At 37.3% G+C, this 27,793-nt stretch overlaps 1 protein-coding gene across 1 annotated transcript in view; it reads right to left on the reverse strand.

Moving 5' to 3' along the window:
* The window catches only part of MALRD1 (MAM and LDL receptor class A domain containing 1), a 759,283-nt gene that overhangs the window by 496,215 nt on the left and 235,275 nt on the right, over positions 1-27,793 (reverse strand). The window contains 3 exon segments of the mRNA XM_077896425.1: positions 12,314-12,426; positions 12,428-12,477; positions 15,303-15,479. Of these exon segments, the coding sequence (XP_077752551.1) occupies positions 12,314-12,426; positions 12,428-12,477; positions 15,303-15,479 (340 nt within the window).

Genomic DNA, 27,793 nt, shown 5'->3' on the forward strand with positions numbered 1-27,793 from the left:
CCATTCCTGATCAAAACTCTTCAGAGTGTAGGGATAGAGGGAACATTCCTCACCACCTTAAAAGTCATCTATGAAAAGCCCAGAGCAAATCTCATTCTCAATGGTTGGAAACACTGAGAGCCTTTCCCCTAAGATCAGGAACAAGACAGGGATGTCAACTCTCACCACTGATATTCAACATAGTACTAGAAGTCCCAGACTCAGCAATCAGACAACAAAAAGAAATAAAAGGCATTGAAACGGCAAAGAAGTAGTCAAACTCTCCCTCTTCACAGATGACATGGTAAGGTACCTATAAAACCCAAAAGACTCTATCCCAAGATTGCTAGAACTCATACAGCATTTCGGCAATGTGGCAGGATACAAGATCAATGCTCAGAAATCAGTGGCATTTCTATACAGTAATAATGAGACTGAAGAAAGAGAAATTAATCAATCCCAAAATCCCATTTAGGTTTATTGCACCCCAAAGCATTAGATACCTAGGAATAAACCTAATCAAAGAGATAAAGGATCTATATCCAAAAACCTACAGAATGCTTCTGAAAGAAATTGAGAAAGACACAAAGAGATGGAAAATATTCCATCCTCATGGATTGGAAGAATTAATACTGTGAAAATTTCTCTGCTACCCAGGGCTATTTACACATTTAATGCAATCTCTATCAAAATACCATAGACTTTCTTCAGAGAGTTGGAACAAATCATCTTCAGATTTGTGTGGAATCAAAAAAAGACCCTGAATAGCCAGGGGAATTTTGAAAAAGAAAACCAGAGCCGGGGGCATCACAATGTTGGATTTCAGGTTGTACTACAAAACTCTGATGATCAAGACAGTGTGGTACTGGCACAAAAACAGACACATAAACAGTGGAACAGAATACAGAACCCAGAAATGGGCCCTCAACTCTATGGTCAAATAATATTTGACAAGGCAGGAAAGACTATCTACTGGAAAAAGGACAGTCTCTTCAATAAATGGTGCTGGGAAAATTGGATAGCCATGTGCAGAAGAATGAAACTAGACCACTCTCTTACACCATACACAAAGATAAACTCAAAAGGGATGAAAGAGCTAAATGTGAGACAAGAATCCATCAAAATCCTAGAGGAGAACACAGGCAACACCCTTTTTGAACTTGGCCACAGCAACTTCTTGCAAGATACATCTGTGAAGGCAAGGGAAACAAAAGCAAAAATGAATTATTGGGCCTTCATCAAGATAAAAAGCTTCTGTGCAGCAAAAGAAACAGTCAACAAAATTAAAAGACAACCTACGGAATGATAGAAGATATTTGCAAATGACATATCAGATAAAGGGCTAGTATCCAAGATCTATAAAGAACTTATTAAACTCAACAGCAAAGAAACAAACAATCCAATCATGAAATGGGCAAAAGACATGAACAGAAATCTCACAGAGGAAGACATAGACAAGCACATGAAAAAATGCTTTGCATCACTGGCAATCATGGAAATACAAATCAAAACCACAATGAGATACCACCTCCCACCAGTGAGAATGGTGAAAATTAACAAGACAGGAAACAACCAATGTTGGAGAGGATGTGGAGACAGGGGAACCCTCTTACACTGTTGGTGGGAACGTGAACTGGTGCAGCCCCTCTGGAAAACTGTGTGGAGGTTCCTCAAAGAGTTAAAAATAGAGCTGCCCTATGACCCAGCAATTGCACTGCTTGGGGATTTACCCCAAAGATACAGATGCAGTGAAAGACCGAGACACCTGCACCCTAATGTTTATAGCAGCAATGTCCACAGTAGCCAAACTGTAGAAAGAGCTTCAGTGCCCACTGAAAGATTAATGGATAAAGAAGATGTGATCTATATACACAATGGAATATTACTCAGCCATTTAAACGACAAATACCCTCCATTTGTTCAATGTGGATGGAACTGGAGGGTGTTATGCTGAGTGATGTAGGTCAATCGGAGAAGGACAAAAATTATATGGTTTCATTCATACGGGGAATATAAAAAATAGTGAAAAGAATTAAAGCAGAAAGGAGAGAAAATGAGTGGGAAATATCAGAGAGGGAGACAGAACATGAGAGACTCCTAATTCTGGGAAACAAGGGGTAGTGGAAGGGGAGGTGGGTGTGGAGATGTGGTGACTAGGTGATGGGCACTGAGGATGGCATTTGATGGGAAGAGCACTGGGTATTATACTATATGTTGGCAAATCAAACTCTAATAAAAAATATACAAAAAAATGAGAAGTGAAGAAAAAAAAGTGATGACACCCCAACCCAACTGGCTGGGTTTGGTTCTGGGTGTCCATCTAAAGGTCTCTATAAGGAATTCCTGGGTGGCTCAGTGGTTTAGCACCTGCCTTTGGCCCAGGGCGTGATCCTGGAGTCCTGGGATGGAGTACCGCATCGGGCTCCCTGCATGGAGCCTGCTTCTCCCTCTGCCTGTGTCTCTGCCTCTCTCTGTGTGTCTTTAATGAATAAATAAATAAAATTTTTAAAACAAACAAACAAACAAGAAAACAAAGGTCTCTATAGACAGAGTCATCTTACAGCCTGCTCACACAGGGAAGGAAGTCAGCAACCCCACCCAGTGTGGTACACTGCCTCACCTAGGAGCCTAATCAATGATCTATGGGAGGTCACACAGCCCAGGCTATGACCTCACCTAGACAAGAAGCCAACCCAGTAGCTCTGTTCAATTGTTGAGCAGAGACTACAGCCCTTCTTATTCAGGACATCTCAATAGTGACCATGGACATCCTTGGAGCTCAACATACAGGACACAAAGCATAGCCAATGGCCCTGTCCAGCACTAGAACTCAGCCCACAGCCCTGCCTGATTGCTGAGCACAGCCTGAGGTTCCCCCTAATCCCAAAGAGACTTTACCTGAATGCCGAGTCATGCCAGAGGCACATCTGGATTGGGGGCACAGCCTGCATTCTCACCCAACCAGGGCCAATTGCAGACCCAGCATGCACCCCCACTCATATGCAAAGTCAAACTAGTAGCACCACTCTGCCTGTGACTCCAGCCAACCAGAGGTGATTGCTGGTCCAGCTAGTGGCTCCACCTGACCATGAAGCCAATCCATAGCCACTCAACCAGGGAGCCAGCCATCAAGCAGCCCAATCTGAATGCCAAGCTGAGTCAGCAGGCTCACCTAACCAAAGAGCTCAGCCAGGAGTACTCCTATCTCAGAGAAGAGACAGAAGCCTCATCAAATTAGAGACCCTAACAGTAAGCCCCTCCTGCCCTCAGTTACTTCCATCTGACCCATCCAAGCCCCACAGTGAACAATTATTGGTTTAAAAGAGAATGCTGAAACTATAAGATAGGGTACATAAGCCTCATGGCACTAACAAAGAAAAAGCCTGTAGTAAATGAGCAAAATATTGAGATAGAAGAATCAAAGCACACCACCACAAAGGGTCATCAAATCAGAAAAATAAGACAGCAAGGAACAAAGAAGAGAATATAGGAATTACAAAACAGTCAGAAAAAAACAATTAACAAAAGTTAAAAAAGAAAAGAATACAATTAACAAAATGACCATAGTAAGGCCCTACCTATCAATAATTACTTTAACATAGGTGGATGAATTCTCCAATCCAAAACCTAGAGAGGCTGGGATGGTTTAAAAAAACAGGAAACTAGATCCAACAATATGCTGTCTACAAGAGATTCACTATAGTTTTAAAAACACACATAGATTGAAAGTGAAGGGATAGAAAGCATTCCATACAAATGGTAACCAAAAAAGAGGAGGGATGGCTATACTTCTATCAGAAATAGACTAAGTTTCAAATAGTCACAAGAGACAAAGAATGTCACTGTATAATGATAAAAGGATTAGTTCATAAAGAAGCCATAATAATTGCAAATATTTATGTATCCAACATCAGAACATCCAAATATATAAAGCAAATAATAACAGAGCTGCATGGAGAAATAAACAACAATACAATAAGGGTTTTAATATTCCATACTCAATAATTGATGCATTACTCAGACAGAAAATCAATAAGGAAAGAGCACTACGTGTTATCTGACTGTATATACACATGATTGCATATAACATATGACTATATGATCATATATTATTTAACACTAGATAGTGATATATGAAAACACACTATAGATCAAATAGATGTAGCAGACATATATAGAACATTCCACCCAACAGCAGCAGCATATACATTCTTCTCAAGCGCAGACAGAACATGTTCCAGGATAGATCATATGTTTAGCCACAAAAAAGTCTTAACAAATTCAAGAAAATTAAAATTATATCACATGTCTTTTCTGACCACTATATAGCTACCAATAAGAAGAGGAAAGTTGGGAAATTCACAAACATAGAAATCAAAACACACTACTGAACAAACTATGGATCAAAGGAGAAATTTAAAAATCTTGATATAAATTAAAATGGAAATATAACATGCCAAAATTTATGGAATGCATTAAAAGCTGTTCTAAGAGGAAAGTTTACAATTATAAACACCTACATTAAAAAAGAAATATCTCACATAAGCAATCAAACTTTACACCTCAAGGAGCTTGAACTAAGGTCAATGGTAACAGAAGAAGAAATAATTAGGATTAGAATAGAAAAAATGAAGCACAGAAGAATAAAATAAAAGACTCACAAAACTAAAAAAACTTTAAAAAGAATTAGTTTTTTAAAAAACTAAACAAAATTGACAAGCCTTTCACTAGGCTAACCAAGAAAAAGAGAAAATACTCAAATGAATAAAATTATCAATAAAAGAGGGATATTACAATTGAAACATCATTCCAAAATATCAGAAGAGGGCAGCCTGGGTGGCTCAGCAGTTTAGCACCTGCCTTTGGCCCAGGGCCTGATCCTAGAGACCCAGGATCGAGTCCCACATCAGGTTCCCTGCTTGGAGCCTGCTTCTCCCTCTGCCTATGTCTCTGCCTCTCCCTCTCTCTCTGGCTCTCATGAATGAATAAATAAAATCTTTTAAATATATATATATATATTTTAATCATATATATATATCAGAAGAGACTACTATAAGCAATTATATACCAATGAATTGGATAATCTAGAAGAAATTGATACATTTCTAGAAACATACAACCTAACAAGACTGAAGCAAGAAAAAAACAATATCTGAGCAGAATAATTATGAGTAAAGCCATTGAATCAGTAATCAAAAACCTCCTAACACAGAAAAGTCCAGGACAAGATGGTTTTACTCATAGATTCTACCAAACACTGGTGAATTTAAAGAATCAAAGCCAATCCTTCTGAAACCCTTCCAAAAATTTGAAGAAGAGGGAATACTCCCAAATTCACTTTATAAGACCTCCACTATCCAGATACAAAAGCCATATAGAAACTAAAAGGCCAATAGCCTGATGAACATAAATGCAAAAATTCACAACAAAATACTAGTTAATAAAGTTAACAGCACATTAAAAGGATGATATGCCATGAAGATGAGATTTTTCCCTAGGATGCAAAGAAGGCTCAACTAACACAAGTCAATAAATATGATACACACATTAATATATCGATGGATAAAAAACACAGAATCCTCATAGCAAAAGCATAATAAAAGCATTTCATAAAATGCAACATGACAAAAATAAAGCCCATATGTAATATAATTAAAACTTCTGGAAGAAAATATAGGGTTAAAAACTCCTTGATGTTGGTCTTGGTAATGGTATTTTGGATAGAACACCAAAAGCACAAGCAACAAAAGCAAAAATAAACAAGTGGCTCTACATCAAACTAAAAAAATTATATTTACAGCAAAATGAATTATTAACAAAATAATTAATAACAGAATAATAAAGGTAACACAAAGAATAGGAGAAAATATTTGTAGACCATATGTCTGATAAGGCATTAATTTCCAAAATATTTAAGGAACTTCTACACTCGATACTTAAAAAAAGCAAAGAAAACCCCAAATAATTCAATTAAAAAAGGGGCAAAGGACCTGAACTGATATTTTTCCAAAGAAGATATCCACATGTCCAAGAGGTATATGAAGTTGTGCTTAATGTCAGTAATTACCAAGAAATACAAATCAAAAACACAGAAAGATATCACTTCACACTTGTGAGAATGACTATCATCAAGAAGACAACATATGCTGGAAAGGAAGTGGAGAAAAGGAAATCTTTCTGTGCTGCCAGTGGGAATGCAAATTGGTGCAGTAACTATGAAAACAGTATGAAGGATTCTCAAAATATTAAATACAGATTCTCAAAAAATTAAATACTCTATATGATCTACCAATCCCACTTCTGGGTATATATACCTAAAGGAAATGAAATTAGTATCTTTAAGAGATACCTGCATCCCTATGTTCACTGCAGCATTGTTCACAATAGCCAAGACATGTAAAGAATCCTAAGTTTCCACTGACAGATGAATGGACTAAGAAAGTATGGTGCATAATACAGACATATATACAAATACAGGTGTGGGCACACAGGAATACTAAAAAAGAAAAAATCTTGGGGTGCCTGGGTGGCTCAGTTGGTTAAGCATCTATCTGCTTTTGGCTCAGGTCACAATCCTAGGGTACTGGGATCAAGCCCCACATCAGGCTCCTTGCTCAGTGGGAAGCTTGCTTCTCCCTTTCCCTCTGTGCCCCCCCCCACTGTGGTCTATCAAATAAATAAATAAAATCTTAAAAAGAAAAAGAAAGAAATCCTGCCATTTGGAACCACGTGGATGGATCTTGAAATCATTATGCTAAGAGAAATAAGTCAGACAGAGAAAGATAAATGTTGTATGATCTCACTTACATGTGGAATTTATAAAAATCAAACTCATAAAAATAGACAATAAAAAGGTGTCACCTGGGAGAAAGGGATGGAGAGATGGAGGAAATGGTTACAAGATAAATAACTACTAGGGGTATAATACACAGGATGGTGACTACAGTTAACAGTAATGTATTGTATACATGAAAGCTCCTAAGAGAGTAGATCTTAAATGTTCTCACCACATACTCTAAATAAAGGTAGTTGTGACATGATGAATGTGTTAATCAACCTTCCTGTAGTAATCATTTCACAATGTAATCACATTGTACACCTTAAATTTACTCGTTATATGTCATTCATGTCTCAATAAACCTAATGAAAAATATCATTCTGGAAAAAATAACAAAAAGATAAAACTATAAAGGACACCCTGGCAGACATAACTATGCACAACCTAAAAACTAGGAAGGGTGAAAACATGAAAAACTAATAAAAGGTCAATAAAACTTGGGGAAAATCTTTGCAACTTTCACAACAAATAAAAAAAAATACTTCGATGCTTTAAAAGATTAAGTCAGTAAGAGGAATAACCATTACACACTGAAAACCAAGCAAAAAGCACAAATAGGAAATATAGATACACACAGAAACATAACTACACAAGGCACACAGGCACACAAACTTGATCAACCTGCTTAGCATTAAAGAATTGGAGAAAATATACAATTACCACCTACTTTAACCATATTTTCAGACTGAAACTATGAAAAAAATAATTAGACAGTGTTTGGCAAGCATACAGAAAAACAGACACAGTCATGTATTGCTTGTGAAAAAAGGGTACATTATTGAAGAGTAATTTAAAATTATAAATCAAATGGTTTAAAAATGAATATCAATTAAAAATTCTACTCTGTATTTTCTTTTACTCTTAGGATATAATTTGCAATGTGTGCAAACCTGTATATTGTTCAGTAAAGACTGTTTAAATTTGTGTACAATCAAAAGCAACTCCTAAATCAATAGTGAGGAACTGAATTAGTGAAAGGTGGTACATCCATTTGATGGAATACTATTGGCCCAAACAAAATATTGGTGAATAGGTATTTAAAAATTATATATAAAATTAAAGCAAATTAATTGAAAACAATGTTGCTTTTATTTATTGTATTAATTGAAAGCAATGTGGTAGATTGTAAAGACACACACAATGTTTTTATCATGAGGGTGTAATCAGCACTGATGTGGTTTACCTTTTCTACCTATATTTAAACATTTTCCTACAATAAAAATGAATTTCATCTTTTATGGTAAAAGGAAAGATTTTTTTAGAAATAAAAATAGTTAAGTTCTTAAAAAGAGTCAGTATGTGGTCTTTATCCATAGTATTATCTTAGTTCATTTGTATTATCCAGTAACATCCAAAAGTAAAGACTCCTTTCAAGTATTATTAAAGACACATACACAACCAAGATAGACCTGAAGACTTGGTAAGTTACCTGAACCTCCCAATGGACCTCTCTTTCAGCAAATAACACTTCCCCGAGGCATTACACATCAATTCTGCATATGCTGGTTCCATGTGTGATTAAGTTTTCTCTTCTCACAGAGTAGATGCTCCAAAAACACATGCCTAACCTAACAAATTATGTGCCTAGCCAAGGCTATCTCTGCAATCTTTCAGGCCAGAAAGCTCTTTGATGTCTCCTCTAGATGTCTAACACATCTGTGCAGGAAATAGATTAAAACTACTTTTTTTTTCATTTTAATATAATTAAAGGAAAAGCATATTTAAAAATTATAAAATGAAAATGAAGTTTTAATTAATTTCTGAATGCAGTTATACCCATGACATAAAATTATTTTATTATTAAAAAGTGATCTCGGCTAACACATAAAAATCATACACAGTATGATGAATTTATTCTTAAAATTTTACCTTGTATAGCAAATATACTACCTAACCATTGTATATCTGTTATTTTATGTATGATGCACAAGTACTACTTTCGGCAAAGATTTTTCTTAAATTCCGTGTTTTTAAGCCACTGTGGTTAACAAATTACTTATCAAGTTAAAATACACTGGAATAAAATTAAAGTGATTTAATTCACTTAATTAACACAAATTAACGTATGCAAATATAAGGAATAGATACTTACCTCAAGGATAATGTAAACAGTAGCAATTTTCCTTGGGCTTTAGAGGTACAACTATGCTTTATACTCAGTCCTGTGGCAATGCAGCCAGAAATGCCGCTTCCCACAAGTGTTACAACAGTTAAGAGAAAATTATTACAGTTAATTTAGATTTTGACTGTTTGCACTTTTATTTTTATTTCAGCAAAAGTGTTACTAAGGCCTGATATTTAACTATTATTCTAGATTTATAAAACTGGATCTTTTAGAAATTATGTTGAGAGAGTGTTAAAGCATCTAAATTGGCCTATAAAATACTAGCTTATCTTCTTACCAAAGAAGCCTTGGAGAAAGCAATAATTTTAGTATTTAATGTCTAAGAGATTAAAGCTTTAGAAATTGTTATTGTTGCAGAGCAGAAAACATTAAAACATTTTCAGTTTTACTGAAGCTTTTATCCACATTTACATCTAGCACTTAGATTATGATGTGCACGGTTATGTCACAGGGACAGTTTGCATTATTTATGTGCCTTTTAGTTTATAATGATGTTAAACCTGCACAAACGCATAACATAGAGAGGAATGTAGGTGCATTTGCAACAGTGGAGACTATAACTCATTTCTACCTGAAAGACAAGTGTTATGAAATAAAAGGAAAAATCTAAGAAAAAGTACTTCTACTTTACAAATGACACACTTAAGAAACTGTGTTCTATGTAATCTGCATTTTTAATGAGATAGTTCATATTCAAATAGTTTCTCAACAATCTGTAAGCAAATTCTAAAATCCAATGTATTTTGAAGTATCTGTCTTTTTCAGATAGGCAAAAAGGTCTGAGGGAAAAAAAATGTTGGGTATTATACAATGAATGGAGGAATGTAGAGAGTGCCTTGAAATTACATTTCTTCTAGATTAACTGAGGAGAAAGATTTTTTTTTAAAGATTTTATTTATTTTTTTATTTGAGAGAGAGAGAGAATGTGTGTGTGCATGTGCACGCGCACGCACATGCAAGAGGAAGAGGGAGAGAGAATCTGAAACAGACTCGGCTGAGAATGGAGCCCAATCCCATGACCCCAAGATCATGACCTGAGTGGAAACAGAGTTGAATGATCAACTGACTGAACCACCCAGTGCCCCCAAAGGTAAAGATATTTCTCACACACTATTTTTCAGTTACGTTATTTTTCAAGACACAAATTTTATTTTTAAATGCAATTACCTTAGAACAAATTTTTTGTTTGTCCTGAAACATTTTGTACTATATTTTAATTAGTTACTATATTAAGAGAAAAATGAATCTGCTCTGATCGAAATTAGAATAAGGACATGAGAAAGCCATCTTCTTTTAGCAATACCTTCACCATTTCCTGACATGGTACCCTCTAGGGATGAGGTTCTAGAACCATCTAGGAATTACACTAAAATACAGATTTCCAGATGTACTCTTTGAGATTTTGATCTAAGTGTTTCAGAACTGCATTTAAATATATATATGTATGTATGTATACATACATATATATGTATATATATAGTGTGTGTGTGTATATGTGTGTGTATGTATAAATTGACAGTGGCCCTGATCACCATTTTGAGAAACTTCCCTAAGGCTTCTATGAACACAGTTAGAAACCACTAATCTAGAACAGGCATACACATTCCCCTAGACATCATTCCATAACAGCAATGAAGTGTGGAGAACTTAATTTTGCCTGAGGGAATGATATATAAAATCATCCCCAAGATAAATCTTAATAACAAACCTCATTTAACCAACAGATGGGCATTTAGTCAAAAAAATTGATTTAAGGGCCAAGGACTCAAAACTTTGCGCTCTTTGGCTTCCTGTAGTAAAAATAAATAAGCTGCATCAAACAAAGACCCCTTCTAGGAGATAAAAACAATTACAAATTTATGGTACTTAGCTATGAACCAATTTTTAAATATTACCTATTAAATAGTCATATTTAAAAATATATTTATTTTATTTTTTGCTTTGCAGCCCATAATTATAAATCTATAAATATATGGGTCCTAATCACCAATGAATTCAACAAATAATTATGAAGACTTAATATATGTCAGCCATTTAGAAATAATGTAATAAATAGGGAAGCCACAGACCCTGTGATTCCTCAGAGTATGCAGTCTATGGAGGGAGCAGGGGGAAAAGACAAGTCAATTAAAAGCCAATTGTATTACTCTGCTTATAATATGCTAACACATATTTACACGTTTACCACATGGAAGGGAAATTCTAGTTTGCCTTTTTCTTTATTGAAATACAGATTATTAATGCAATATGGTTTATTTAGATGTGCCAGGAATACTTTCTGAAATTACCCTTTGCTTTTCTAGGAGTCAGAAGTGGCCCAAGGAAAATTTGAATATTGAAAATCTCCAAAATTAACTGCCAACTGTTGAAGGGAATCAAAACACATGGTATTAATATCTGCCACTCTATATACTTTGGACAACATGGCTGATAATATTGAAATCCAATGATGGTAAAACTGGAACCATTTTAACAAAACAAAACAAGAGAGAGATCAGAAAACCAGTGTTAAAAGCCAGCCCAGAAGATATTATGGCTTCTTTGAGTACCTGGTCAAGTTGCCCAAGGTAATAATTAACTAGCAGTAGACACACCATTAGTTTTCCTCGAAAACAGAAGCCATAGAAGTGGGGCTCTTGAAACTTTAACTATGGAGAGGTATGAAGGCATAAAGGTTTTGAAAACATTCCCTGTAATATAAATGGGGATCCTTTCGCCATCTTTAGGATTACTTCAATGAAACCATTAAAAGAAAAGAATAAAGGATGGGACCTTATGAGAAGTAAGCTCTAAATATATCTGTGGCCTACAAAACAAGGAAAGGTATGAGTTACGAAGCCTTGGAAAGAAAAGACCAAAATAAGTGACAATAAAGATGAAAGACTAGAAGAAAAGGGAAAAGTGAGGAGAAAGAGGAGCTTAAAAAGGAGGAAACAAAAGACTCAGGCAGAGGAAGGAAGAAATGGGTAATTCTATTCAATTTCTTTAAAATTTTTTTTAACTTTTTAAGTAGGCTCCATTCCCAACATTGGGCTTGAACTCATAATCCTGAGATCAAGAGTCACATGCTCTGCTGAATGAGCCAGCCAGGTGTCCCTGAATAGATAATCTTAAAACAACATTTGTGGTGATATTACAAATTATTATTTTTCTTATATATTTCTCTAGTTTCTATGACTTTTATAAGAGCATTCATAGCTTTTTAAATTCAATGGCTTTTTTCCAATTTTATATGAAAACTACACGTAGTCCATCTACTCTCCAATTTGATCTTTACAATAGTAGTGGCTTGAAATAAGGTGATGTAGCAGGAATTTGGAAGCTGCTTAATACAGTTCCTAAAAACATGTTCAAAATGTGTGGTCACTTACGTTGTATGATCCACCAATGGCCTGTGATTTTCTTCCCCATGATGAATACTGGTTCCATTACCAAGTCCCCATCTGAATGTGTTTGAATCTTGAATTAGCATTTCTGGAATTGACTTGGTACCAATTACACAGGCTTCCTTTTTCAAAGCTGCAAACTTTCATAACTTGAATAGAGTAAAACAAAGACAAGATGAACTAATCACAATAAATGTATCAATAAATGGCAACTTACCTGTAACAGGCACTTTTTTACTGTTGGGTTTCTTTTCTAAGTTATCTTTTAAGCATACTTAAAATAATTAGACAAATGATTTATATAATCACTAGAAGAGTTTTAAAGAAATCTATGTGCACTATATTCAAATATCTACAGTAGCTGTAACATGGGCATAAATGCATATAATAAAACATTTGTTCTGATAAGGAGGTGAGATTTTAATTAGGTCCTAGAATAGCAATCTAAGCATTGCCAGTTTCTCTTCACATAACATTGATGTTACTTACCAAGGTCTGGTAAGTCCATTCTTTTGCCACAGTATTATTTAAAATCTAAACTTCAGTTAAGTCTTTGAAGCAGTCAGTCCAAATTCCAAACTACTTTAATTCAAAGCAGTAATATTTTCCTTGAATTTTTTTCAATATTCTTGTAATGACTGTATTCTAGTATCACATGCAACTCCAACTCCAACTCCAATGATTTTTGAAATACATAGGCTCTGTGTGAAATATTCTTTCTTTCTCTCTAAACATGCCCATGTGTCTTAAATTCTCCACTGTTCTTGTGTATACTACAGAAGACTCCAACTTTTAAGTGGCATAAGCAGTGTTGGCAAACCACCATCATCACTTGGAAACTTGAGTTCATGATTTAATGTAAAGTTTGAGAAGGAAACACTCCATCAAAAAAAGTGATTTTTAATCACAACATTCAGTTATGTTATTTAATCTCTGACATTAATAGTGATCATATAATTATCTTGTGAAGAGATTTAAATAATTTTTTTTGTTTCAGAGGTAGAGTTCAGTGGTTCATCAGTTGCAATAACACCCAGGGTTCATTACATCAAATGCCCTTCTTATTGCCCATCACCCAGATACCCTCCAATCCCCACCCACCGGAGATTTAAAAATCAATAGGATTCTGTTCTTCATATCATTAAAAAAGAAATGAATCACAGATTTTTCTTAAATTAGAGAGCATAAAGTTTTAGTCAAGCAAGATGAGTGAGCCTAAAGATCTGCTGTACAACGTTGTACCTGGTCAACAATAATATATTGTGCACTTAAAAATTTAAGAGAGTAGCATTCATGCTGTGTTCTTTACACAATAAAAAGCATTGGAAAATGTAAGATCAAAGATAACAGGCAGACATAACATTTCATCTTACAAAAAGATGGAGGAAGCAAGATCACATAATTTGTTCAGAATGAAGTAATAATTCAGTTCATGTGTATTCATAGTAAATTAATAATCCCAAGATTTTAGAATAGTAATTTAGTAGGAGATATTCATTCAGGACATTTAAAGAACTTTATCAAAACAGCTCACCCCATCATAAATGATGTTACTAAAATTGCAAAGTTGAACTAAGAAGAAAATCAGTATTCACTAAAGACACTCATTAGGTGTAATTAACAGGATTCTGTGTAAGCTTTCAGAAATGCCACAATTTATGTATGATCATAACAGGATTTGGTCTTCCCAGGAGGAAGTTTGAATACCACAACACCTTCCGTTATATTATCTCCCATCTCCAGTGCAACATATGTATCCCTAGTCAACTTGAGTTAATTACTATCTCGTCTCATCCACAGAGTGAGTTAGCTTTGATTTTTTTGAGTTTGGGGGTCTAGATAAGTTAGTTAATTTACTGTGTATTCTTACATTAAAAAGCATTTCAGGGATCCCTGGGTGGCGCAGCGGTTTGGCGCCTGCCTTTGGCCCAGGGCGCGATCCTGGAGACCCGGGATCGAATCCCACATCAGGCTCCCGGTGCATGGAGCCTGCTTCTCCCTCTGCCTATGTCTCTGTGCCTCTCTCTCTCTCTCTCTGTGACTATCATAAATAAATAAAAATTTAAAAAATAAAAATAAAAAAATAAAAAAATAAAAAATAAAAAGCATTTCATTTGCTAAATTAAAATAAACATGAACCTTATTTGACTTTCCAAGTTTTAGAACTTCTTCACAATGCTGGCAGAAGATGGAATAGAGCTTCATTACAGTCTGTATTATCTGCATGGTCTGAACCCTTAATATCATCAAGACACTTGAGAAATATTATACTATAGGAAATTCATATACTATCCAATAAATAGAGAAGGGGAAAAATGGCAAAAGTATTCACTCCTTCTGATCTTGCACTTTGCCAATTCAGACCTAGATCAATTTTTCTCCTCTATGACTGTATCTTTGGCTGAGAAGTTCACTTTTAGATTAAACATTTGCCTTAGAAGCTATATATTGGCACATGCCAGTAAGTTCCAGAAAAAGGGGCCCATCTGTATTAAAATTGGGTCTTATGAATTCTACACATTTAACATAGTATTCATTTTATATTTTGCTAATGGCAAATAGCAAATATTTGCTATTAGCAAAATATAAACAAATTCATCTAATTTGAGAGTATTAAAATACATTCACCTTGACCATTCCTATTTCATGAGTGTGAGGAATAGAATAGAGGCAAACAGGGGGTGGATAGCAAAGAACTAGTAAATCATAGTCCCAGAGTCAAGTAATATCCATGAAACAAGTGTTTTGAATCCAAACATCAATTTAAAAAAAATTACCTCTTGTTGAGCATCATAGACGAATGCATGCTGATTCTTCTATAATTTGCTATACAAACAGCTTTTATATTAAAAACTCATGTAAGCTAAGTTGAAAATTTCTAACTATGGCACTAGGCCATGCTACTTAAAGATTATACAGGTATTGTTTTATCTGTTTCATGGCTATATTTAATACAAAATAGAAATTCACCTACCACAGAATGATTCATCTGATTGGTCAGGACAATCATATCTAAAATCACACTTCTGGACTTTTTCAACACAGTGACCATCGGACCTGCAAACAAATTCATTGTCTGTACAGTTGTGTGGAGGTAATGCTACTGGAGCGGACATTTCTGGTGGAGTTGGGAGGTCCACTGGCAAGTTACCTTGAAAAGAGATAACATACAGGCATGATTCAATAGATTTTCCATTTAAGATTTTACACAATAAGTTTTTCTAAGTATGTTTCACATTGTATATTATAAAAAATATTCAGTACTCTTTGGTAATAAGCTGAATTTCATGGAATTTGGAGTCCTCAGTCTTAGTAACAAATAATTGCATATAAATAAATGAAGGTGCAGACAGAAATTACTGAAAAACTGTTCAGTAATATCAGAATAAATGAGAGGCTCAAGGGCAGTGCAAGGAGCAGTGGGAGTCAAGGGAGTCCCAGAGGGTGGCATTAGGAACCAGAGGCAAGGTCTGGTTAAACCTTCTAGTCCACTAGGTAAACTAACTTTGCTCTTCCACTGCTACAATTAATCCAGCAACTCCTCATTCTTGTTATATCTGCTCTCACATATTTAAGATTCACAGTTGCAAGTGAGACCAAAACTAGAGGTATTCACCTGGAAGTATTTATATAATTAAGTAATAATTTCTGAAGTTACAGAGCTTAGAAGAAATATATAGAAGTTAATTTATACAGTAAGTTATTCAATCAACACTAATTAATAACAAGCTATGTCATAGACATGGTTGGTGCAATGGATTGAAAGCCAAGTCTGCCATCAATGCAGTAAAATAATTTACTGACTAATAGATAAAGCAATTAGATAAATCTTTCATTATAGTTCCACGGGATACATTTATGATAAAAAGTATAACACCATGGAGGCAAGAATGACACCTATCCTTTCACTCCTTCATTCTAGCACAATTCACAGACCATGGTACATGGTTGGTACACTACCACTGCGAAGCGAATTAATAGATAGACGAGTAGAAGGATGGATGGATGGATGACAGAGTGAATGAATAGATGGACAAATGAAGATTGCACTGTATATGGAGAACACATGAAAGGCATATATCAGATGGGAGGTAGGGAAGACTTCCTGGAAAAGTAATGTTTTAGGTTTTTAGCTATATATATTTTTTAAAGATTTTATTTATATGAGAGAGAGAAAGAGAGAGTGCACAGGCAGAGGGAGGGGCAGCAGGAGAGGCAGAGGAAGAAGCAGACTCCCTGCTGAGCACAGAGCCCTACACAGGGCTCCATTCCAGGACCCTGAGATCATGACCTGAGCCAAAGTCAGATGCTTGACCAACTGAGCCACCCAGGTGCCCCAAGTTTTTAGCTTTAAAAGCTGAGGAGTTCCTGTCAAGATGAAAAGGGGTACAAGGTCTTTTGGGGCAATGAGCAAAGATTTGTGTGAAGGCAGAGAAATACACTGGCCCATCGTTTGTGGAATACTGTGAGAATTTGCAGAGAGCATCTTGTGGTGCAGTAAGAATGTGTGTGATAAAGTCACTAGATGTGTAACTTGTTGGGAGACAATTAGCACTTCATAAAGAGCTAAGTGGGACCAACTTTGGAGTTTGGAATAAATACAAGAAGCAGTGGAGAAATGCCAATGTATACAATTTCCAATTTAAGAAATACTTCTCTGTCATTAGTGTGAAGAATGATTTGCAGGTGGTTCTGACAAGAAGGAGAAAAACTAAGCTTTCACTTTAATTCCAGGCAACTAATAAACCAAAGCAGAGAGAGTTTGGAGGAAAGAGCAGAGACCTGAGCAACAGCAAACATCCAGTATCTAGACTGGGAATTCAGGTGCTGTTGGGAATTTGAGGAAGGTCCAATAAATAGCACTTTGTTTCTTAGCTCAAGTTTTGAAATAATTAAGAACTGAGACTGAAATATATAGCAGATAGATCAAAATATCACCTTTTTATGTAAGAGTTGATCATGAAGAAAATGTCCCATACCTATAGACAGGGGGTCTTTTAAAGTATAAAATTCAGAAAGGAACAGACTCTCTAAATTATAACTTGTGCTAGAAACTTCCAGTTCTCCTTGTATAGAAGCCTATCATTGTGAACTACAGCAAGAAGTGAAGTAGATCTTATGCTTCCTTGAACTAAGTAGCTCAAAAAAGAAAAGAAGAAAATAAGGGAACAGGTATGCATACTGAGGCCCTCCTTACAAATCCAGCAACCCATTGTTACTTTTCCACAGCTGACATTAGGGTGCACTCTTAGAGTTTTACTTGCTATGGGTTTTAACAAATGTACAATGATGCTTCCACCATGACAGTGTCATACAGAGTATGCATTAAAATAATCTTTTGTCTCTGCCTTGCCATCCCTTCCCTCCCCAGAAGCCCTGGCAAACATGGATCCTTTTACTGTCCCCATAGCATTCCCTTTCACAGAGTGTCATATAGTGGGAATCATATGTTACCTTTGCAGATTGGCTTTTTCCTCTTAATAATATGCATTTAAGTTTATTCCAGGTCTTTACATGGCTTGACAGTACATTTCTTTCCAGCACTGAATAGTATTCCCTGCTTTAGGGTATTCAACTAAATGAATCATCAGCTAAATATGTATTATATGAATAGTCTATATCTCTTGTCAGGCAGGGCAGTAACATTGTATATACCTTTCTTATTATAAAGTGTTAAAGTACGCTACAATACAAATCATTGTACATTTCTTTTTGAACACTTCTTTGTGAACACAAGCCAGAGTATTTCCAAGATAAAACATCTTGAAATGAAATTCCAGTTATAGGGTATGTGATCAGTCAACTTAAGTAGTTATTTCAAAAGTGGTTTTATCCATTTCCATTCAAAAATGTGTGTATTTCACATATTCTCAGGCTGCAACTAACACTTGGTATTATCCAATGTAGGAAAGATTTGCCAGTATAACGGGTCTGAAATAAAAATTCTTTTATACTTTAACATGTATTTCCCTAAGTATTGAGACATTTTTTTAATTTTAGGGTTCACTCAGGTACCTTACTCTAGCTTTTTTAAAAAAACTTTATTATTCAAAAGAGGCAGAGACATAGGTAGAGGGAGAACCAGGCTCCCTTGGGGGATCCTGGTGCAGGACTCCACCTCAGGACCCTGGGATCATGACCTGAATCAAAGGCAGATGCTCAACCACCAAGCCACCAAGGTGCCCCCCTTACTCTAGCTTTTAACTATTAATATCCCTTGTTTTTTTTCTATTGAATTCTTTGGGTTTTTAAAAATTAATTTATAGGTTTATATCCTATATATACTACACTAATCCTCTGTCATTCACCTAGGTGGCAAATATACTCTACTAGTCTATGGTATGCCTTTTCATTTTATACAGTGTCTTTCAAAATAAAAATTTCTAATTTAATGCCTTTCAATTTATCAGTTATTTTCTTTATGGTTTGTACTTTAAAGCTTCACTGGAAAAAAATTGTTTCCTGTTTTATCATCAATATTTTTTCTACAATTTCACAAAATTTTGCTAGTTTTACTCTTCACATTTAGGTTCTTACTCCCTCTGGACTTTACTGTTAACTGTTGTCTGTATAAGATTCTAAATTAAATTTTCTTTATATGAATGGCCAATTTTTGATCTAATGATCTATTGAGCAACTCAAATTTTTCTCACTTTATATTTGATTATGAAACATATTACTCAGATATAAGAATGGGTAGAAAACATATGCCTGGTTTAAACAGTAATAAAAAGAATAGCCATAAATCTACCATCCAGCCTATGAAATTAAAACTCGCAGCTTTGAACCCTCCACTGTTTCCTTGCAGATCCCACGCCCACATTCCCATCTCTCCAGGATAGCAGTGCACTGAATCTTGTGTTTTCCATTTGCTTTTTTTTTTTTTTTTTTAAGATTTTATTTATTTTTAGAAACAGGGCATGTGAGTTGGCTGGTGGGGGGAACAATGGCAGAGGGACAAGCAAACTCCATCCTGAACATGGACCCTGACAAGGAGCTTGATCTCATAGCCCTGAGATTATGACCTGAGCCAGTATCAAGAATTGGATGTTTGGGACGCCTGGGTGGCTCAGTAGTTGAGCATCTGCCTTCAGCTCCAGGAGTGATCCTGGGGTCTGGGAATAGAGCCTTGCATCCACTCCTCACAGGGAACCTGCTTCTCCCCCTATGTCTCTGCCTCTCTCTCTCTGTATTTCATGAATAAGTAAATAAAACCTTAAAAAAAATAAAGTTGGATGTTTGAGCCACCCAGGTGCCCCGAGTTTTAATTTGCTTTTATCATTTTTCTTAATTTGCATATAAGCCAGATAACTATCTCTGGTGCCTATTAGCTCATTATGTGATTAACTGGGTTTACATGGTGAACTCCTTAGAACAGTGACTATACACATGGAACACCAGGTAAGCCCTTTTTAAATAAATAAACCACTTAAATTTGAACTTGTATCAATGGACTCATTCTTTATATAACTATTGGCAACTTGATTTACTTCCTCAGCAGTGTGCATTCACCCATCCTTGCTAATTGAAGTGTTGCGGTTCACTTATTTTGACTGCTGTGTATATTTCATGATGTGATCAAATAACATATATTATTTAGCCATTCTATCATTGGTGGGGTTTTTTTAAGCTGATTCTGTTTGAGGTTTTATTTCATACATTTCTCCTGATGTTTCTAGGAGGGCAATTGCTTGGTCACAGAGAATGGAGAACCCTATGGTGATTTTATTAGAAAAGGCCAAACTGTTTTCCAAAGTCATGGCATCAATTTCCATACCTCCCAACAGAGCATAAATATTCTGATTGTGTTACACACACATTTATCCATTGGTATATCTAGATTTACCCATGTGTTGCCATTTCTTTGTAGTCTATTCCCTTGTGCATCTCAGCCATTGCTGACCTCATTTTATCTTTGTCTGATGTTCACATTTACATAAATCATTTGTTAAGAGTCTGGTGCAGTAAGTTATCTTTTGTGTTTGTGAGTATTATCCTCTAAATGCCTTTTTTTGACCACCATTACTAAAAGAGTTTTGCTTTGCTCTAGACTAACAGGTATTATTTCTCAGAACTTCTTTTAAAGATTTTTAGTTATTTATTTGAGTGAGAGGCAGATAGTGAGAAAGAGAGCACAAGTAGGGGAGAAGGATGGAGAGAATCAAACTCTGCTAAGCAGGGAGCCTGATGTGGGGCTTGATCTCAGGGTTCTGGGATCATGACCTGAGCCAAAAGAAGACACTCAACCGCTGAGCCACCCAGGCACCCCTAATGGTTCACTTTTATACAGTGTGTTGCTTTTATTGTTTTTCTAACTCATTTCCATGAGTCAAGCCCCGGATTTATTCCTACTATAATATTTTGCATGAGGCTCACTTCACCTATAAATCTGTATCTTACATTAATTTTAAGCCAGTATAGGCTTTTAAATGACTTCTTCATTTTCTTTATTCTCTTTCTTGAACTCCAACAGCTTTTATAATCTACACTTCAAGTAAGTCTACCTATTCATTTCCCCATCTATACATATATGGCATTCTGAAATTCTCTCATAGCTATTTTCCCATTAATTAATCAAAACACTGCGGTTATCTTTCATTTTTTTTAATTTATTTTTATTGGTGTTCAATTTACTAACATACAGAATAACCCCCAGTGCCCGTCACCCATTCACTCCCACCCCCCGCCCTTCTCCCCTTCTACCACCCCTAGTTCGTTTCCCAGAGTTAGCAGTCTTTATGTTCTGTCTCCCTTTCTGATATTTCCCACACATTTCTTCCCCCTTCCCTTACATTCCCTTTCACTATTATTTATATTCCCCAAATGAATGAGAACATATAATGTTTGTCCTTCTCCGACTGACTTACTTCACTCAGCATAATACCCTCCAGTTCCATCCACGTTGAAGCAAATGGTGGGTATTTGTCATTTCTAATAGCTGAATAATATTCCATTGTATACATAAACCACATCTTCTTTATCCATTCATCTTTCGATGGACACCGAGGCTCCTTCCACAGTTTGGCTATCGTGGCCATTGCTGCTAGAAACATCGGGGTGCAGGTGTCCTGGCGTTTCATTGCATTTGTATCTTTGGGGTAAATCCCCAACAGTGCAATTGCTGGGTCATAGGGCAGGTCTATTTTTAACTGTTTGAGGAACCTCCACACAGTTTTCCAGAGTGGCTGCACCAGTTCACATTCCCACCAACAGTGTAAGACGGTTCCCTTTTCTCCGCATCCTCTCCAACATTTGTTGTTTCCTGACTTGTTAATTTGCCCCATTCTCGCTGGTGTGAGGTGGTATCTCATTGTGGTTTTGATTTGTATTTCCCTGATGGCAAGTGATGCAGAGCATTTTCTCATGTGCATGTTGGCCATGTCTATGTCTTCCTCTGTGAGATTTCTGTTCATGTCTTTTGCCCATTTCATGAATGGATTGTTTGTTTCTTTGGTGTTGAGTTTAATAAGTTCTTTATAGATCTTGGAAACTAGCCCTTTATCTGATACGTCATTTGCAAATATCTTCTCCGATTCTGTAGGTTGTCTTTTAGTTTTGTTGACTGTATCCTTTGCTGTGCAAAAGCTTCTTATCTTGATGAAGTCCCAATAGTTCATTTTTGCTTTTGTTTCTTTTGCCTTCGTGGATGTATCTTGCAAGAAGTTACTGTGGCCAAGTTCAAAAAGGGTGTTGCCTGTGTTCTCCTCTAGGATTTTGATGGAATCTTGTCTCACATTTAGATCTTTCATCCATTTTGAGTTTATCTTTGTGTATGGTGCAAGAGAGTGGTCTAGTTTCATTCTTCTGCATGTGGATGTCCAATTTTCCCAGCACCATTTATTGAAGAGACTGTCTTTCTTCCAATGGATAGTCTTTCCTCCTTCATCGAATATTAGTTGACCATAAAGTTCAGGGTCCACTTCTGGATTCTCTATTCTGTTCCACTGATCTATGTGTCTGTTTTTATGCCAGTACCACACTGTCTTGATGACCACAGCTTTGTAGTACAACCTGAAATCTGGCATTGTGATGCCCCCAGATATGGTTTTCTTTTTTAAAATTCCCCTGGCTATTCGGGGTCTTTTCTGATTCCACACACATCTTAAAATAATTTGTTCTAACTCTCTGAAGAAAGTCCATGGTATTTTGATAGGGATTGCATTAAACGTGTATATTGCCCTGGGTAACATTGACATTTTCACAATATTAATTCTGCCAATCCATGAGCATGGAATATTTTTCCATCTCTTTGTGTCTTCCTCAATTTCTTTCAGAAGGGTTCTATAGTTTTGAGGGTATAGATCCTTTACGTCTTTGGTCAGGTTTATTCCTAGGTATCTTATGCTTTTGGGTGCAATTGTAAATGGGATTGACTCCTTAATTTCTCTTTCTTCAGTCTCATTGTTAGTGTATAGAAATGCCACTGATTTCTGGGCATTGACTTTGTATCCTGCCACGCTACCGAATTGCTATATGAGTTCTAGCAATCTTGGGGTGGAGACTTTTGGGTTTTCTATGTAGAGTATCATGTCATCGGCGAAGAGGGAGAGTTTGACTTCTTCTTTGCCAATTTGAATGCCTTTAATGTCTTTTTGTTGTCTGATTGCGGAGGCTAGGACTTCCAATACTATGTTGAACAGCAGTGGTGAGAGTGGACATCCCTGTCTTGTTCCTGATCTTAGGGGAAAGGCTCCCAGTGCTTCCCCATTGAGAATGATATTTGCTGTGGGCTTTTCATAGATGGCTTTTAAGATGTCGAGGAAAGTTCCCTCTATCCCTACACTCTGAAGAGTTTTGATCAGGAATGGATGCTGTATTTTGTCAAATGCTTTCTCTGCATCTAATGAGGGGATCATATGGTTCTTGGTTTTTCTCTTGCTGATCTGATGAATCACATTGATTGTTTTATGGGTGTTGAACCAGCCTTGTGTCCCAGGGATAAATCCTACTTGGTCATGGTGAATAATTTTCTTAATGTATTGTTGGATCCTATTGGCCAGTATCTTGTTGAGAATTTTTGCATCCATGTTCATCAGGGATATTGGTCTGTAATTCTCCTGTTTGGTGGGGTCTTTGTCTGGTTTTGGAATTAAGGTGATGCTGGCCTCATAGAACGAATTTGGCAGTACTCCATCTCTTTCTATCTTTCCAAACAGCTTTAGGAGAATAGGTATAGTTTCTTCTTTAAACGTTTGATAAAATTCCCCTGGGAAGCCATCTGGCCCTGGACTCTTGTGTCTTGGTTTTTGATGACTGCTTCAATTTCCTCCCTAGTTATTGGCCTGTTAAGGTTTTCTATTTCTTCCTGTTCCAGTTTTGGTAGTTTGTGGCTTTCCAGGAATGCGTCCATTTCTCCTAGATTGCCTAATTTATTGGCGTATAGCTGTTCATAATATGTTTTTAAAATCGTTTGTATTTCCTTGGTGTTGGTAGTGATCTCTCCTTTCTCATTCATGATTTTATTAATTTGAGTCTTCTCTCTCTTCTTTTTAATAAGGCTGGCTAATGGTTTATCTATCTTATTAATTCTTTCAAAGAACCAACTCCTGGTTCTGTTGATCTGTTCCACAGTTCTTCTGGTCTCGATTTCGTTGAGTTCTGCTCGAATCTTTATTAACTCCCTTCTTCTCTTGGGTGTAGGATCTATTTGCTGTTTTTTCTCTAGCTCCTTTATGTGTAAGGTTAGCTTTTGTATTTGAGTTCTTTCCAGTTTTTGAATGGATGCTTGTATTGCGATGTATTTCCCCCTTAGGACTGCTTTTGCTGCATCCCAAAGATTTTGGATGGTTGTATCTTCATTTGCATTAGTTTCCATGAATCTTTTTAATTCTTCCTTAATTTCCTGGTTGACCCTTTTATCTTTTAGCAGGATGGTCCTTAACCTCCACGTGTTTGAGGTCCTTCCAAACTTCTTGTTGTGATTTAGTTCTAATTTCAAGGCATTATGGTCTGAGAATATGCAGGGGACGATCCCAATCTTTTGACATAGGTTCAGACCCAATTTGTGACCCAGTATGTGGTCTATTCTGGAGAAAGTTCCATGTAGACTTGAGAAGAATGTGTATTCAGTTGAGTTTGGATGTAAAGTTCTGTAGATATCTGTGAAATCCATCTGGTCCAGTGTATCATTTAAAGCTCTCGTTTCTTTGCAGATGTTGTGCTTAGAAGACCTATCGAGTATAGAAAGAGCTAGATTGAAGTCACCAAGTATAAGTGTATTATTATCTAAGTATTTCTTCACTTTGGTTAATAATTGATTGATATATTTGGCAGCTCCCACATTCGGGGCATATATATTGAGGATTGTTAAGTCCTCTTGTTGAATAGATCCTTTAAGTATGATATAGTGTCCCTCTTCATCTCTCACTACAGTCTTTGGGGTAAATTTTAGTTTATCTTATATAAGGATGGCTACCCCTGCTTTCTTTTGAGGACCATTTGAATGGTAAATGGTTCTCCAACCTTTTATTTTCAGGCTGTAGGTGTCCTTCTGTCTAAAATGAGTCTCTTGTAGACAGCAAATAGATGGGTCCTGCTTTTTTATGCAGTCTGAAACCCTGCGCCTTTTGATGGGGTCATTAAGCCCGTTCACATTCAGAGTTACTATTGAGAGATATGCATTTAGTGTCATCATGATAACTATTCAGTCCTTGATTTTGTGGAATGTTCCACTGAACTTCTTCTTAAAGGGGAATTTTAAGAGTCCCCCTTAAAATTTCTTGCAGAGCTGGTTTGGAGGTCACATATTCTTTTAGTTGCTGCCTGTCTTGGAAGCTCTTTATCTCTCCTTCCATTTTGAATGAGAGCCTTGCTGGATAAAGTATTCTTGGTTGCATGTTCTTCTCATTTAGGACCCTGAATATATCCTGCCAGCCCTTTCTGGCCTGCCAGGTCTCTGTGGAGAGGTCTGCTGTTACCCTAATACTCCTCCCCATAAAAGTCAGGGATTTCTTGTCTCTTGCTGCTTTAAGGATCTTCTCCTTATCTTTGGAATTTGCAAGCTTCACTATTAAATGTCCAGGTGTTGAATGGTTTTTATTGATTTTTTTTGGGGGGGGGATCTCTCTATTTCCTGGATCTGAATGCCTGTTTCCCTTCCCAGATTAGGAAAGTTTTCAGCTAGAATTTGTTCAAATACATATTCTGGCCCTCTGTCCCTTTGGGCACCCTCGGGAACACCAATTAAACGTAGGTTTTTCTTCCTCAGGCTGTCGTTTATTTCCCTTAATCTATCTTCATGGTCTTTTAATTGTTTGTCTCTTTTTTCCTCAGTTTCCCTCTTTGCTATCAACTTGTCTTCTATGTCACTCACTCGTTCTTCCACCTCGTTAACCCTCGTCTTTAGGACTTCTAGTTTGGATTGCATCTCATTCAATTGATTTTTAATTTCTGCCTGATTAGCTCTAAATTCTGCAGTCATGAAGTCTCTTGAGTCCTTTATGCTTTTTTCTAGAGCCACCAGTAGCTGTATAATAGTGCTTCTGAATTGGCTTTCTGACATTGAATTGTAATCCAGATTTTGTAACTCTGTGGGAGAGAGGACTGTTTCTGATTCTTTCTTTTGAGGTGAGGTTTTCCTTCTAGTCATTTTGCTCAGTGCAGAGTGGCCAAAAGCAAGTTGTATTGGGAAAAGGAGAAAAAGAGAGGAGAGAAAGAAGGAAAGAAAAGAGAAAGAGAAAAAAAACGAAAAAAAAGAAGAAAAAGAGAAAGAAAAAGAAAGAAAGGAGAAAAAAGGGGGGTGGGGGAAGGAAACAAATCAAAAAGCAAAACAAAACAAAACAAAAGAACCACGGGGGAGTATCTTCTGACTCTGTACTTTAAGTCCCTTGACTTCCCCTGGAACTTGTCAGTCAGTCTAGCTGGTCTTCTGGGGGAGGGGCCTGCTGTGCTGATTTTCAGGTGTTAGCAGTTGGGGGAGCTGCTGTGCCCCTGCCTGGTGCAGGGCTCAGTGGGGGTTGTTTACCCCGTGAGGCCCCGGGAGCAACAGCCCTAGTGGCGGGGCAGCTCTGGAAACTTTATCCAGCAAGCTCTGGTGATTCAGCCCCCGCAGTAACTCCGGAGCTCTCCCTCTGCAGGGCCTGGAGGCTCCGGGGCGGGGCCGCTGCTCTGCTCAGCTGGGGCAGGAGCGTCCTCGCTGTCCTGGGCCCTCCCGGCCTCTGCCTGTCCCGGGGGAGGCCGTATCCTGGGCTGTGTCCCGGCGCCCTGTGCTCCGGAGCCTGCGCTGGTGGATTCGCGCTCCCGGGCCGCGCAGCCCCCTCCGCGGAGCCGCCCCCGAGCCCCCCCCCAGCTGCTCCGGGTCCCGCCGTGCGCTGCAGCCCTTAGGGAGCTCGGCGCATCTCCCGGGGCGCAGGTGTCTGTTAGTGTCCCCGGGAGCCCGAGGGCATCCCCGCCCTCCTGGGTCCTGCTCCACCTCCTTGGAGCCCCTTTCCGCCCGGGAAGGTCGGTGCAGCTCCTGCTCCTCCGGGACGGGGCTCTCCTGTCCTGGGGACACTCGCCCCGGCCTCAGCCCGGCTCCTTGCGGGGCCCCTCCCCCTTGGAGGCCTTTGTTTCTTTATTTCTTTTTTCCCGTCTTCCTACCTTGATAGAAGCGCAAACTCTTCTCACTGTAGGATTCCAGGTGTTCTCTCTTTAATTCTCAGGCCGAATTCATAGATTTTCAGGATAATTTGAAGGTTTTCTAGGGAATTTGGTGGAGACAGGTGATTTGGGGACCCTACTCTTCCGCCATCTTGCCCCTCCTTCGGTTATCTTTTAGTTATTTAATTCATCCACTGAGATTTTTATTTCATTGAATTTATTTCTCATTTCAAGAAAGCCAACAGGATTTTTTTTTTTAATGTTCTGCCCTTTAAAAAAAATGTCATGCTATTTTCTTAGGCTTGGAATCCTTTCATATGTTTATTTATTGGCTTTCTGGTTTTGCATAACTAACCTCCACAGACTTTAGAAGCTCAGATAATAAACACTTATTATCTGGCACAGTTTCCAGGAGACTGAAGTATAGAAAAGGCTTAGTTAGCTTGGTGTGATTCAGACTCAGGGTCTCATAAGAATGCTATCAAAGATGTTAGCCAAGGATGTTATCATCTGAAGGCTGGATTGGGGCTGGAATATCTGCTTCTAAGGGAGTTCACTCACAATCCTGAGAAGTTAGTGCTACTACTGGCAGGAGTCTTCTTTCCCCTTCTTTCCCCATAGGGCTACTTGACTATCCTTTTCACATGGCATCTGGCTTCCCCTCAGACTGATCCAAGAGAAGATAGGGGAAGCCTAGATTTGGAAATTATACACTGTCATTGCCATGTGCATCATTATACACAGGTCAGTCCTACTTAGTGTGGGAGGGGACCGGTACACAAGGCACAAACACCAAGAGATGGGGATCGCTGGGGGCTTCTTTGGACTATGGTTACCATAATTTGCTATCTTTTCTTTATCACCTAGTGTACAAGAGTTCTTTTAGAT

Source organism: Canis aureus, chromosome 5 (genome assembly GCF_053574225.1).
Source record: "Canis aureus isolate CA01 chromosome 5, VMU_Caureus_v.1.0, whole genome shotgun sequence".
Lineage (NCBI taxonomy): Eukaryota > Metazoa > Chordata > Mammalia > Carnivora > Canidae > Canis > Canis aureus.